General features: G+C 37.5%; 1 protein-coding gene across 2 annotated transcripts in view; it reads left to right on the forward strand.

Moving 5' to 3' along the window:
* Window positions 1-13187, forward strand: part of BRAF (B-Raf proto-oncogene, serine/threonine kinase) — an 83972-nt gene that overhangs the window by 49209 nt on the left and 21576 nt on the right. Inside the window, exons 8-13 of one of the 2 annotated variants that reach the window (XM_054632420.2) lie at window positions 3962-4121; window positions 5668-5704; window positions 7072-7191; window positions 9892-10028; window positions 10700-10817; window positions 12141-12225. In XM_054632420.2, coding sequence (XP_054488395.1) covers window positions 3962-4121; window positions 5668-5704; window positions 7072-7191; window positions 9892-10028; window positions 10700-10817; window positions 12141-12225 — 657 coding nt within the window. The remainder of the gene's footprint in view (window positions 1-3961; window positions 4122-5667; window positions 5705-7071; window positions 7192-9891; window positions 10029-10699; window positions 10818-12140; window positions 12226-13187) is intronic. The other variant, XM_054632419.2, reaches the window with a different exon arrangement.

The following is a 13187-nucleotide window of genomic DNA, read 5'->3' on the forward strand; positions in this document are numbered from 1 at the left end:
TGTGTGCAGCCTTACGGATAAGTAGTGTGTGCAGCACTGTGCCCAGTGGCTAAACTGAGATGGACTTGTTCAGGGTGTGAGGAGGAGAAAGAAAATATCAGTCCAGGAGAGATGCTGTCATTTTAAAAAGGAATGGATGCACACCATGTAATTGAAGCTAGGTGAATGTGAATTTTCAGTTCAAGCATTTGCTCAAGTACAGCAAAATAAAAATACAGTCCACAAAAACTTAAAGCCCAAATACACCTATCATAAGAAAAATTTCAAGAAAAATCTTTCCTGCCTAGACCAGCTCTTAAACAGTTACGAAACATGACATTGGTGAGTAAAGGACATTAAGGAAAATCTGTATTAAAATTTTCTTTTGCATTTGTAAAGTGAACTTATTTGTATCATTGCAAGTTCTAAAATCCAATAGACATACTGTATATGATTTTATAAAATATTTTGTTTATATATAGCATAACACGTGCAGACACTTTTCTGAGTTACCTTACTCTTTTTTGTGGACTCAGTTTTGTGGAATAGTAAATCTGGGCACTTGCTATGCTTGGTAAAGGGTATAAGTTATTCTTGTTTCCTAATAAAACATCTTTCTATTTTGCCTTATAAAAAGGGAGGGAACAATGTGTCAATCCCAAACATATGGTTCAAAAACATGTTCTGTCATGCTTTTCCACTGCCTGGAAAGGTTATAACATATTAGATTGAGATTTGACAACATCAGCTTGTTGCCTCAGAAGCTGAGAATCATTTGTTAAAAAAATGCCCACATCTTGGAGGCTGGGAGAAAGTGATTTATCTGCTTACTTGGAGAAAGCCTCCTTTAGCAAGGTGGCTGTAAACTGTTCACAAAGGCCACAGGAGCAACAGAAACCCAGATCCTGATATTCAAATTGCATGTTCCTTTTAAGCCTCAGCCTGTTATTTTTTTGGGGGTGGGGGTTGGTTTTTTGTTTGTTTAAATTTTTTTCTGTGCTTGGTTTGTTTGGGGCCTTTTTTTTTTTTTTTAGTGTGTTTTGTCAGCACTATGCTTCCATAGCCTAACAACTAGTTTTGGAACTGGCCTGGAATAGACCATGTCACCCTTTTCCAAATGGTATCTGGCCCTTTTAGCTCCAGTGTCACTTCTACTCCTCTGGAGTAATTTCAGTGTAGGAATACTTTAGGAACAGCCTTTGGTAGCTCAAAGGATCACTGTGTTCTTTGTGGTGATGTGATTTTGATAGAACAAGATCTTGATGCAGACCAAGATCCAGCTTTTGCCACAGGCAGAAGGTGGTGGTAATAATATTCTGAGCTTGTGATCTCAGTAGGCTGTCTTAGCTAGCAAACCCTTTGTCTCTTTTATTTCACTATTTATCTTTTTCAAGAAAAAAATCCATTTAGCATAAATAACCTATGTTTTTCAAAGTGTCTCAAGGACACCCATTAATAAAATCATGATGGAGCACGTGGCTAACTGCTTATGAGGTTCCCATCTCTGGATTCTTTATTGTCTAAAGCCCAGAGATCCTCCAAGTAATAGCTTAGAGGCTGAAGAAAAAAAGAAAATTCTTTATCAGTCTATTTTCTAAAGATCTGGACTTCCCCCAGTAAGAATTTAATGAGTAGAAAAAACTGTTCAAGTTGTTTTCAAACATGGTATGACGTAGCATGCTGTCTGTGTTAGCAACATGATGGACTTGATGACCTGTGACCAGAAATACAGAAGTAGCAGATGACCATTTATGACTCAAAGGAGGATGTAATTGAAACAATATTGCCTCAATCTGGTTTTCACTCCCTTGTCTTACTCATGATCACAGAGTATCTGATAGCTTCTGGTTTTGTCATGTGGCAGAGCTCAAATGGTTTGTCACAGTCAGTCCTGGTGCAATGTTCTGATGGATGTTGTGATATATTTCCCTTAATTTCCTTATTACCTGAGAACTCTCAGGAAGTTTAAGCAGGAGTTAGCTATCCCAGCAATGACAGTACTGGCCTGGTTTAGACACTTATCAGACTTTTCTGCTGATACTGTTTTTGTGCAGCATTTGACACGCTTGCCTTAAGATGAAAGTGCAGTGCCTTTAAATGTCAGTCAAGTCCTGCATTAGGATCTGTGCAGTGTCCCATCTCCTGATGTGTGTTCTAGTCACATGATTTACTTACAAACACATTCAGGAGTTCAAAACTTCCTCATCTGCAATATTTTACCTGAAGGTACTTGCGTACCAATGAATGAAAACTTCAGTTTATGTGTATGTACAACAACTGCATTTAAAAAAATAGTTCTGAAATGATAAACAACTACTGAAATATGCTGGGTTTTTCAAGGCCCTTTCTCAGAGATTTGACTATTGCTAGTTTTAGTTCATTGCTTCCCAGTATCTTCCCAATATCTATATTCTGTCATGTGACAGTAGGTAACTGTTCTTTTTTTTCAAGTTAAGCAGGGTTAAACCCCCTTCCTCTTCTTCCCAAATGTATTCAGGTATTTCATTGAAAGACTTATTAGACTGTTACCTGAATTAATTCACAAGTACTTTGTTTTGCCATTTTCGGTTGTGAGATTGTTGGCCAGGAAGGACAAGATGCCAGGTACTTAGGATACTGATAGCACTGATTTCTGGGATCAATGCCAAACTGGATAAACTTTTCAATGAAAAGTAGGATAGTAGGCTATAAAATAGACCTGTTTCTGAAAAAATGCCAAGATGTCCTGTTGAAAATTTTAAAGGTTTTTGAAGAGGCCAAGGAGCATTGCTTACAGGAGGTGGCATCAGAACCTATTGCTGCTATATGCTGCTGTCAGTTTTGTTTCTGAAGCTTCTCCCTGTGGACATTGTCTTTGTGGGCTTGATAATTAATCCATGACTCATTGAATGGCTGGAGGACTCCACTCCTCTTTTAGAACTTAGAAAAAGAAACCAACTTTTAAAAACCTTGTTGTCAGATAGCATGTATATTTTACCATAAAGTTTTCTTTGACAAAGGTGGCAAATGTTTTCATTAGCCTTTTCCCTTACATCCATTAGATTGAATCATTAGACTTAAGAGTGACTGACCTTGACTAGGGTAAGAGATAATTGCCAGTTTATTGCACTTTAACAAAATTGATGGATAACCGAAGAAGTGACTTTCTGTCTTTTTACAAACAAAAAACCCAAGTATTTAGTTGTTTTGTCTTTTGAATATTCAATTCATTATACCATTATAGGCTATATCTACATATATATGACTGGCAGCGTTTGCATTTCTTCAGGAAGCATGTTTGTGTATTCTGAAGACTTACCTTTTCAGTCAATACCTATTGCATTGTAGCACTGTAAATAACATGTGAAATATTGTGCTATTCAAAGTTGTTTCTTAAAGGTTGAGGTTAAAGGGTGATATGTTTATTTTTAGTATCAATGATACATTGGCCATGTTGTTTTTAGTATCAATAATACATAATTATTAATCAATTAGGTTGAATGACCAGATGTAATTTTCACTCTTTCTTTGTTGAAAAATCCATAGATTTTGTTTTATGACATTTTCTGACTGTAACATTAATATGAGATGTTAAGCATTTTTAGTTCTCAATTGGTTATCATTAAAATGAGTGTATTGCATTGACTCAGAGATGAGGAAACTGCAGAGTATCTTGCTATCTGCATTGCATGTTGGGCAGCATGAGTTTTTCAGACCAGGATTTTTTATTATTATTAGTTTGGCATTGTATGGTAGAGTTTTCTTTGTTTTAAGTCAGAACACTTCACAGCCATGTGATCAGGTAGTTGATAAAACAGAGAGTTGTTGCAATTGATCATAGGGGAGTAGAGACCATTCATTATGAATTGTTTTTATTCAGGGCTTTAGATCAGATTTTTTGTTATGTATTATTATAGTTGAAAAGGACTTACCACACCCACTATGCAGTGTTTGAAGCCATTTGTAGACCTAAATCCTCTTTTTCCTTGACTTTGTTTCTCAGACCACCAATTCTCCCTAGTCCTTCTCCTTCAAAATCCATTCCAATCCCACAGCCCCTCCGACCAGCAGATGAAGACCATCGGAATCAATTTGGGCAACGCGACCGATCCTCCTCAGCTCCCAACGTCCACATCAACACAATCGAGCCAGTCAATATTGATGTGAGTACTGCTCACCCTTGGATCAGGAATAGTAGATGGGATGTGTTCCTTGTGAATATCAGTGTGCTGAATTCATTGTGTACACAATGTGCACTATGGTTCTAACATAATCCTCAGTGATCTACCAGAATACTCAAAGATCATTTATTTTTCCTTTTTTTAATAGATTTTTTGCTGTTGAGAGCTGTAAGAACACAATCCATTCTCTGAAAGCAGAACTGCCTTTTGACAGTTCTGTCCTTTTCATTTTCAAAGAAATATTCTGCCCTAAACAACTGCCTCTTTCTTTTCTGCCATTAGTCCCAAGACTTATGCTGTAGCCGGTAACCACTCTTGCAAACCATTCTGTGTTAAACACATTGTTATGCAAGATTTGAGACTTTTTAGTATTTGTATTCCAAGTAATAATTTTGGAATTGAAGGAAACTAAATAATTAAGCTGAGTTCACGTATTCTGATAGTTCACGTATTCTGATAGTTGTTTATGAGTTCAAGAGCCCAGTTTATGTCGTTCTGAGCATCCCTTTGGAGTGTTCAGAAACTGCTACATTGATTTTTCCACAATTTTGCAATCTCTGGATGGTGAAATGTAGCTAATAATAATGGTTGGTATTAGCATAAGGACGCCTAGGACCTTTCAAGATGTTGCCTTTTGCTAACTTTGCTAACATACACAGTTGGTATTTTATCCTTAAGTCTGCTCTCTAGAAAATAGTCATTTGTTGGGTGAGCAGTCTTGAAATCTGCCTGGACACTGAGGCACAAAATCAGTTTTGCATGTGAGCTGAGGGAAAGGTGAAATGTTAATTTTAAGGGTGGCTGTGTAGGTATTTGCATGTGGTATATGGCAGTGGTTCAGCTGAGGCATAGCCAGTGCTTTTGACAAAGCACAGGTGCATAAGGGAACAAATATAATTATGGAACAAGAAAGGAATAAATATAACCGTGTAGTAAAAAAAGTTTTATTATAAAAATGGACATACAGAAGCAAACTGCTAGAATTTTCTCCTTCTGTTTATAGAATCCTTAGTGTAGCTTGCTTTTAGTCTGGACATGTTGCAAAAGATAGTTTCAGCTCACAGAGGATTGCAAGTGAAGAAAGCCCTCTGCAGTTAGTCATTTCTGAGAAGAACAGTGTGCCTGGCTATGCAAATCAGGTGTGTTGTTACAAGAAAAAACAAAGCAGGATTCATTTGACTGATGTACCTCAGTACAGAAAATTGATGTCCCAGGTTCTGATATGATAATTCAAACCATTTCTGCTACTGACCAGCTGTGTTTTTAAATCAATATTTTCTTGTCAGCATCTCTTCTGAGTGTTGTACATTTCACTTTACTGCAGAGAGATGCTGTTTTAAAGCAACTTAATTTTGAGAAGTGTAGTAGTTCTTTGCATCATTGTTATTAGTAAGTCAGGGTAGGAAACCACTTTTATTTCATGGGCAACACATGACACTATGAATACACAAACTTATCAGTCTCAATTGATTCCAGAATGTAAATGTTAATACCTAAATTAAATACAGCTTTTTTAAATTTTTTATAGGACTTGATTAGAGACCAGAGTTTACGAGGAGAGGGAGGTAAGTAGCATTTAAACCAACTACTGTGTTACTTTTAATTGCATAACTGTTTTGTCCCTTCCAATTACCCCACTTCCTTCTACAAAACACAGCCACAATGCAAAATATGACTAGAACAAAAAAGTGAATTTACATTTGCTTGTCCATGAACTTAGTATTTGTTTCACGAAGATTTGAGTCATTTGCTGGTCATTCTGGGAGTGGGGGAGACAGAAGGAGAAAAAGTTTTGAATTAGTATCTAGTTTTTTTAGTTTTAAAATTACTTTTTTACTCTTTCTCTCACCCACCCACATACACACACACACACACACACACTTCACTCACATGGCTGCACACAGATACACTACAACTTCCCAAAGATTTTTATGCCTGTTGTTACCTTTTCACACATGGAAACAACAGGGATTTTCAATGAAAACCATTGTGGTACGTGGGCCTTTCATAGGAACTGCTGCATCCTAAAGCAGCTTGAAATACTCCAGTTCTTCTCCCCCTCTACCCCTGCTGAAGTTGCTGCTTTGCTGTACTGCATGCCTGTGCTACTCTTGGAAGCAGATTATTAGGATCTTACACTAAAGCCAGGTCTTTTTATGTCACAACTAGTGGCCAGGGGGTTTATTTTTCTTCATCTGTTGTGCACGGGCCTCTTAAGTCACTTCTCCCACTGGTTGTCAAGGTCCTGAAGGGGGCTTCTAATGTGCTGTATTTATTCCTATGAATATTAGAATAAAACAGAAATATTGAAAATACAGAAATACTGAGTAGGGCAGGCATATGACAGTTTTTCCAACTCCAAATCAGTAACACAATTGTCTCCTACTGATTATAACTTGCTTCAGCCATAAGTATGGGTCTGAATTACCATAATGAACCGTTTCCTGATCTCAAAGGTTTTGTACTCTGGACTTTCACTCACTTTGTTCCTCCCATGCAAATCTGGTGTTTGGTAGGATGTGTTGTGTTTGATGGAGCTGTCTTTAATAATGCCAGCAATAGGCACTTTAAAGAACGAAATTTCCTTTAACCCTGCAAGCTACTAATTGCAAATTGCCAGTTTAAGCTATTTTTTGTATGTGTTGATAGGTGTGGCTCTCCAGAGTTTTGCCCATTTTGTCCAACATTTAAATGTTGTGCGATCATGTTGGTTTTAACTTTTGATCATAAACCGTCTGCTTGGCATCTGAAAGCAATTGGCTATTTCCAGTCCTGAAACAGTGTTCTTGGGAATTGACTTTTTTTCCTTCAAAGTACAGAAGAAATCTATGATTAGGAGTCAAAGCATCCTAGTTATTTCCCATGACTTCTTTCATTTCTTCTATGTGTCTGTCTTTCTGTCTCTGCCTGCCCGTCTCTTTCTCTCTAACAGCCCCTTTGAACCAGCTGATGCGCTGTCTTCGGAAATACCAATCCCGGACTCCCAGTCCCCTCCTTCATTCTGTCCCCAGTGAAATAGTGTTTGATTTTGAGCCTGGCCCAGTGTTCAGAGGTAGTTGGGCTCTTCTTTCTTGTTTTCACCCAAACAAAATAAGTAAAACCACAGATGCTGTTTGTGCCTCACCCTCACACCGTGTGTATGTAAGTGTGTGAGTTTATCAAAACACCTCTGTTTTTTGCTTGGCCTGGCTGGAATGCTTTGAATGTGCTTTTCACACATACTCACTTTCACCTTTACACGCTTGAAAATTATTATAAGTGAACTCTGACTTAAATCTTCAAAAGCAAGGAATTTCATAGTTGAGGTTTTTCTGTGGACTTTAACATAATCTTTCTAAACAAAAGGGCATTGGATTGCATTGCAGTGATTTTAAATATAAAATGATGTCCTTAACTTAGAATTTCCTTGACTGTTCAGTTTAAGTCAGTTCAGTGCTATAACAGTCTTCTATATTTAATATTCTCTGTTTTGAAAAGTGATGTAGGAAATCAAATGTGAATTACAAACATTTCCATTGATATCTTGTTAGGTCTCAAGCTTTTCAAGTAATGTGTCATGTCAGCTTTCAACAAATACTTCATTTTAACAGTGTGCTAGTGACACCACATTGGGGCTCTAGGTGGTTTTAGTAGTTTTTATTTAGTTAGTAAATTTGACTGAAACAGTATTTCTGTCCCATACTATGTAAAATAAGATTAGATTAGATTTTCATGTCATTGGCCGTGGGGGTAATTCAGGCCTTGAGCTGTCAATGGATCTGTTGTATTGCACAAAATCCCAAAAAAAACTCTGTGGGATTTCATATGCTGGAGAAACCAACTATTGCGTAACAGCATGAAATGTTCATACTTGTGTCTCCACATAATTCATGTAGAAATGGTTAGTTCAGTGCATGTAGTGTGGTTTTCAAATGCTACCATCTTGGCTGTTTCAAAGACTCTTGTTTCAGAATATATCAAGAGCAGTTCCCCTTTTGAACTTCTGAGTAAAAGGTCTTCCAGAAGAAGACTTCTTTGTAAGAAGTCAGGTGTTCCCAACAAGCAAACTGGCTGCAGAACGCAACATGTTACGTACTGCTTCAGAGTCCAAGCTATTGACTTAAATCCAGCATTATCTGAACTATTCTACTCTAATAACTTGAAAACAGCCCATCTGGTATTATTATGAACAGATTAACTACAGTGTTCTGCCATGTGCTGGAAGCATTTTTGGTGAAGGGTGAACATTGTGCTAGTGTTCCCATATTGCAGGATTAAAATTTAAATAGGAGATTTTAGCTACCTCAAAGAAAATGCATCCCAGATCTTTCCTATTGCAGAGGAAATCTGTAGCCCAGTAAACTTCTGGAAAATTGCTCATGTTCTGGGAACACCATACATTTGATTCCATGTATGTTTGATTTCAGATGAATCATATAATAAATAAATGACAGCATAGTGACCGTAACATGAACACAAGTCCATCCTTCAGGTCACTGGCTTCCACCTGCTTATAAATGTAGTTAGGATGCACAATATACATCATTATTGTTGCTTTAGTATGTGGGACAGTTTACAGATGCTGTGTCCCGTTTTGTATCTGTAGGTATGTATTACAAGTGCATAGATTTTATCTTAGTGAGTCCAGTGATGGACACATATAGTCTGATAAATTAGCATGCACTGAGTGACTGAGCTTAAGGGGCAGTTTAAAAAGTCACAAAGTCCTAGTTGCCATTAGGAGACACTTTTTGCTTAGGAGGGGAGCTTCTAAGTGAATATGAGGAGTCTTCCACCCCTTTCCAGAGCACTGATGTGAGAGAAGGCAGTGGAATGTTAGAGGTCTTGTTCAATGACATACATTGTTTAGCAAAGCAGCATGAATTTAATTAACAGTTGACCCTATTTTATGTCCTTTGCATTGGAAGGGTCAGCATAACATTGTTAGGAATAATTGTGATGTATTTTAAAAAGCAGTGTCTAGGTGAAGTGCTCTATTTGAAAAGGGCCACTGGGGCTCTGAAACAGCTCTCTTAGAAACATTTTCCTGCATAGATTTGTTTAGATAACCTACAGGCCACAGACATACTGTTCTTTTTGTGCTTCCTAGAATATGCTTCAAATAGCTAACTAAAGTACTTGTGCTTTTTTAGTCCTTTCTAAAGTCTAATATTTATTTTTAAGTAATAGTTCTCTGCTAACAGATAGCTTTAAAACAGCCAAATGATTTTCAGGTGGCACTTGGAGACTCAACCAGAAAATATTTCAATTATTTGCATTTAGTCTATTTTGATTCCAAAGTACAATAGTCCAGCTATTTGTTGGGTTGGGTTCCTAAAAGCTTAGCTACAAGAAATATCAGAGGTAGATGCTGCTAACTGAAATGCTACCATTCTTCTCAAAGAAACTGATGAATTTTTAAAAATACGTCTTAAAGTATTTTTTTCTTAATTAAAAAGACATTGTCTTTTTGTTAATTCATGAACAAGAGAATGGAGACCATATGAAATATATATAAATCTTCACAGGGATGTTATATCAAATATATAGTAATCTTTACAGGGATGTTTGGTATAGATTTGTCTCTTCCTGAAATCTGAGACATGAGCACTAATGTAACATTAGGACAATATTCCTGTTTGTTTGTTCTCTCTTAACATTCACATTGATGTTTAGAGATACTGCATCTTAAACACAGTTCTTGCACCTAATAGCAATACATTCTTGTACGGGGGATTCTTACAGATAAAACTATCCTATTTCTGAAATTTAGGCTCAGCTGCAGGCTTATCTGCAACACCTCCTGCTTCTTTGCCCGGGTCACTAACCAATGTGAAAGCGTTACAGAAATCACCAGGACCCCAACGGGAAAGGAAATCATCCTCATCCTCAGAAGACAGAAATCGAATGGTAAGGGAAAGATCAGCTGTTTTCTTCTGTAGAATTATTGCACAACCATATTCCTCTCATTTTTATTTCATCCAAGTTCTATAAATTATTTTGAAGATGAATATGGCACTGATCAAGGACTTGAAACCGATAAATAATAGAGTGGGATAACCCACTTTAAATCCATAAATAATTGTGGGACTGATATATAAATAATTTAAATAATTGACTAAACTCACTTTTACTGGTGTGACTCATATTGTAATGTCACTTTCCCTTCATGTAACAACTTTTCCCACCATGATTCAAAAACTTTGAAAGTAACAAATGTATGTAACAATACATGAAAACATAAAATTATCCACTTTTTTTAAAAGTTACAGTTTAGTGTTACGATTAACAATTTAAAATCAGATACTACTTTCTTTTTGGTAAGCATTTCTTAGTATTTTCTGGTTTTAACAGTGCCAGAAAGCTGTTGCAAATATTTCATGCCAGGTAATAATTTGGCATACCTGTATCCTGAGGTTTTGTATAGGGCTAAGTTGAGAAGTCAAAAGACAACGTCTGAAAAAGAACATTTTTTTAGGACATTATTGATGGTGAGAATTTTTTAACAAAGGAACTGTTAAAGTTAGAGACATTAATGCACTTGTTTTCTTCCTTTTTATTGTTTTTGCACATATATAAAGAAAACTCTTGGTCGACGGGATTCAAGTGATGATTGGGAGATACCAGATGGACAGATCACAGTTGGACAAAGGATAGGATCTGGATCATTTGGAACAGTCTACAAGGGAAAGTGGCATGGTATGTGGCCATGGTGGCAAACAGTTGTTCTTGAGGAGGTCACAGTGCCTGCCAGGGCACACCCAGTGGGACAGCAGCTTCTCAGAAACACACCTGGGCTTCTGGTGGGCACCAGGCTGAGCCAGCAGTGTGCCCATGCCACAGAGAGGGAAGATGGGTGTGGAAACCCAGGGCACAGGGAATATTTCTCTGTCTGCTCTGTCCTGACCCCCAGGGGAGCACTGACTTTGACCCTCATTCATGGAGAAAGTTTCCTAGACTTCAAGATAGACTGGAATCCACAAAAGTGTGAAATAGATTATAGAGAGTAGTGTTGATATATCACGTGGTGAGAAATTCAGGTTTTGGGATTTTTGGCATGTTGTGCATGGAAGCAAGATGGAGGGCCCAGGGTGTTGTCCTGGGTTTCTTCTTCATGCTTCTTTTACCTTCTTCATGGGTTTGGGTGGCATTTTGTAATTGGGCAGAAAAGTCTGCATTGCAGCTCTTTGGGGTCAGTTATTGGGTTAAAAGGGAAAATAATCTAGGTGTCAGTTCTTAATTGGAGAGTTTAGTTCCTAAAAGACCTTGTAGCAAGAGATTGTTGGCCATTTTGAGCCATCTAATGAAAAGCTGCTAAACTCACATTAGTGTGACTGTTTTACTGACAAGAACTATTCAACACCTGAGTCTGAACATGAAATACCATCTCAAGTGCCTTCAATCCAGACCCAGAGAAACCAACAATGGGTACCCCAGCAACTGGGACCCCCACAGATGGGCTCCTGGGCTGCACTAGGTATTGCCAGAAGGTTGAGGGAGGCAATCCTTCTCCTCAGCACTGGTGATGCCACACCTGGAATGCTGGGCCCAGTTCTGGGCTCCTCTGAGCAAGAGAGATGTGGGCATAATGGGGAGACCGCAGTGAAGGGCAGTAAATATGAGTTTTAAATTAATAAGTAGTGTGCTAAATAACTAGTGTAAGAACTTCATATTGCTTGGAAACTCAACTCTTGCATGTTCTTCTGAACTGAGAAATTATTAGGGTAAAGATGAAACATTACAAAGGCAGAAGTATTCCTCTTGATGAAGGAGGATTTCAGATGTGTATTTTTAATACCTTTGACCTGGCTATGATTTCTCAGAGTAAAGTAAGAATAGTATTTTACTTTTTACATACATACAATACATTTTACTGAATATTGACTTACTTTAAAATTGTAGTGATTTATTTCATGTAAGCTAAAAAAACAGTGTATCCCAAAATTTCTGATGCTCTGTACAGCATTCTCTCAAGAGAGGAATATGTATCAATGGCACTTACTAAAAATTTCTGTTTTAAAGGTGATGTGGCTGTGAAAATGTTGAATGTTACGGCACCCACACCTCAACAGTTACAGGCTTTCAAAAATGAAGTAGGAGTGCTCAGGTAAGAATATTTTTAATGGCACAAAATAATGTGTGTAGATTTGTGCTTCATTAATCACTGAATTTTTAGATCTCCATTGGAACACATTGGTCTCACTCCTACATGATGATACTGCAGGCAGAAAAAATAACCATTTAAAAATATTTCTTTGTACCCATTATAAGTGCTTGTCTGCATACCTATGTTGGCAGTACATATATGTCCAAACACTCAGAAGTAGTTATTCCCAATGTACTATCCCCAGGGCACAGTCAAGGTTAAGTGTGAGCTATAGGCCTTTCTTTCCTCTCATTCACATTTTGCAATTGAAGGAGAACATGACTAATGGTTGGTTTTTCAGCTATAGTCCTGCCCATGTTCAGTAACATTAATTTCTCTGAGATTTTTTTTTAATGTAATTCTTGTAAAGTCACTTCATGATTTCCTTTTCTCAAGTCTACTGCTTCTGCTATCTCAGAGGAGGTATTTGTTTTGGGTTCAGCTCCTAAAGATCCATCAGCATGACATGATGGAATATACACTTTGAAGAAACATTACATCAAAGTACAATCCAGAGCAGTGTCAAGCATAATTGTGTTTTAAGAAACAAAACAGCAAGAAGGTTTTTGTCCCTGGAAACCTGATGGGTTGAGCTGGGCACCTATGCTGTGGAAACATCCCAAATAAGCTACAAGGAGAAAAGGACAAGTCAACCTTTTACCCTAGGAAAATGTTAGTTCCAAAAACACTAAGCTCATAGCTGTGGAAGTAGAGGCTTTCTGGGCTGTGCTACTTTAGGTATCTCTTAATTTTCTTGACAGAATTTTGACAGAACTGAATGAAATCAAACATCTTAGTCCAGCTTTCTGCTGGTAGTCCCTTTGATGGAGCCCAGCCTGTTTGATACATAGTCACTTGTTCTATCCTTTGACCAGACAAGGCAGAGCTACCTATTGTTGTGCTTTCTCCATTAGGATTCATCA

This window comes from Agelaius phoeniceus, chromosome 5 (assembly GCF_051311805.1).
Source record: "Agelaius phoeniceus isolate bAgePho1 chromosome 5, bAgePho1.hap1, whole genome shotgun sequence".
NCBI lineage: Eukaryota > Metazoa > Chordata > Aves > Passeriformes > Icteridae > Agelaius > Agelaius phoeniceus.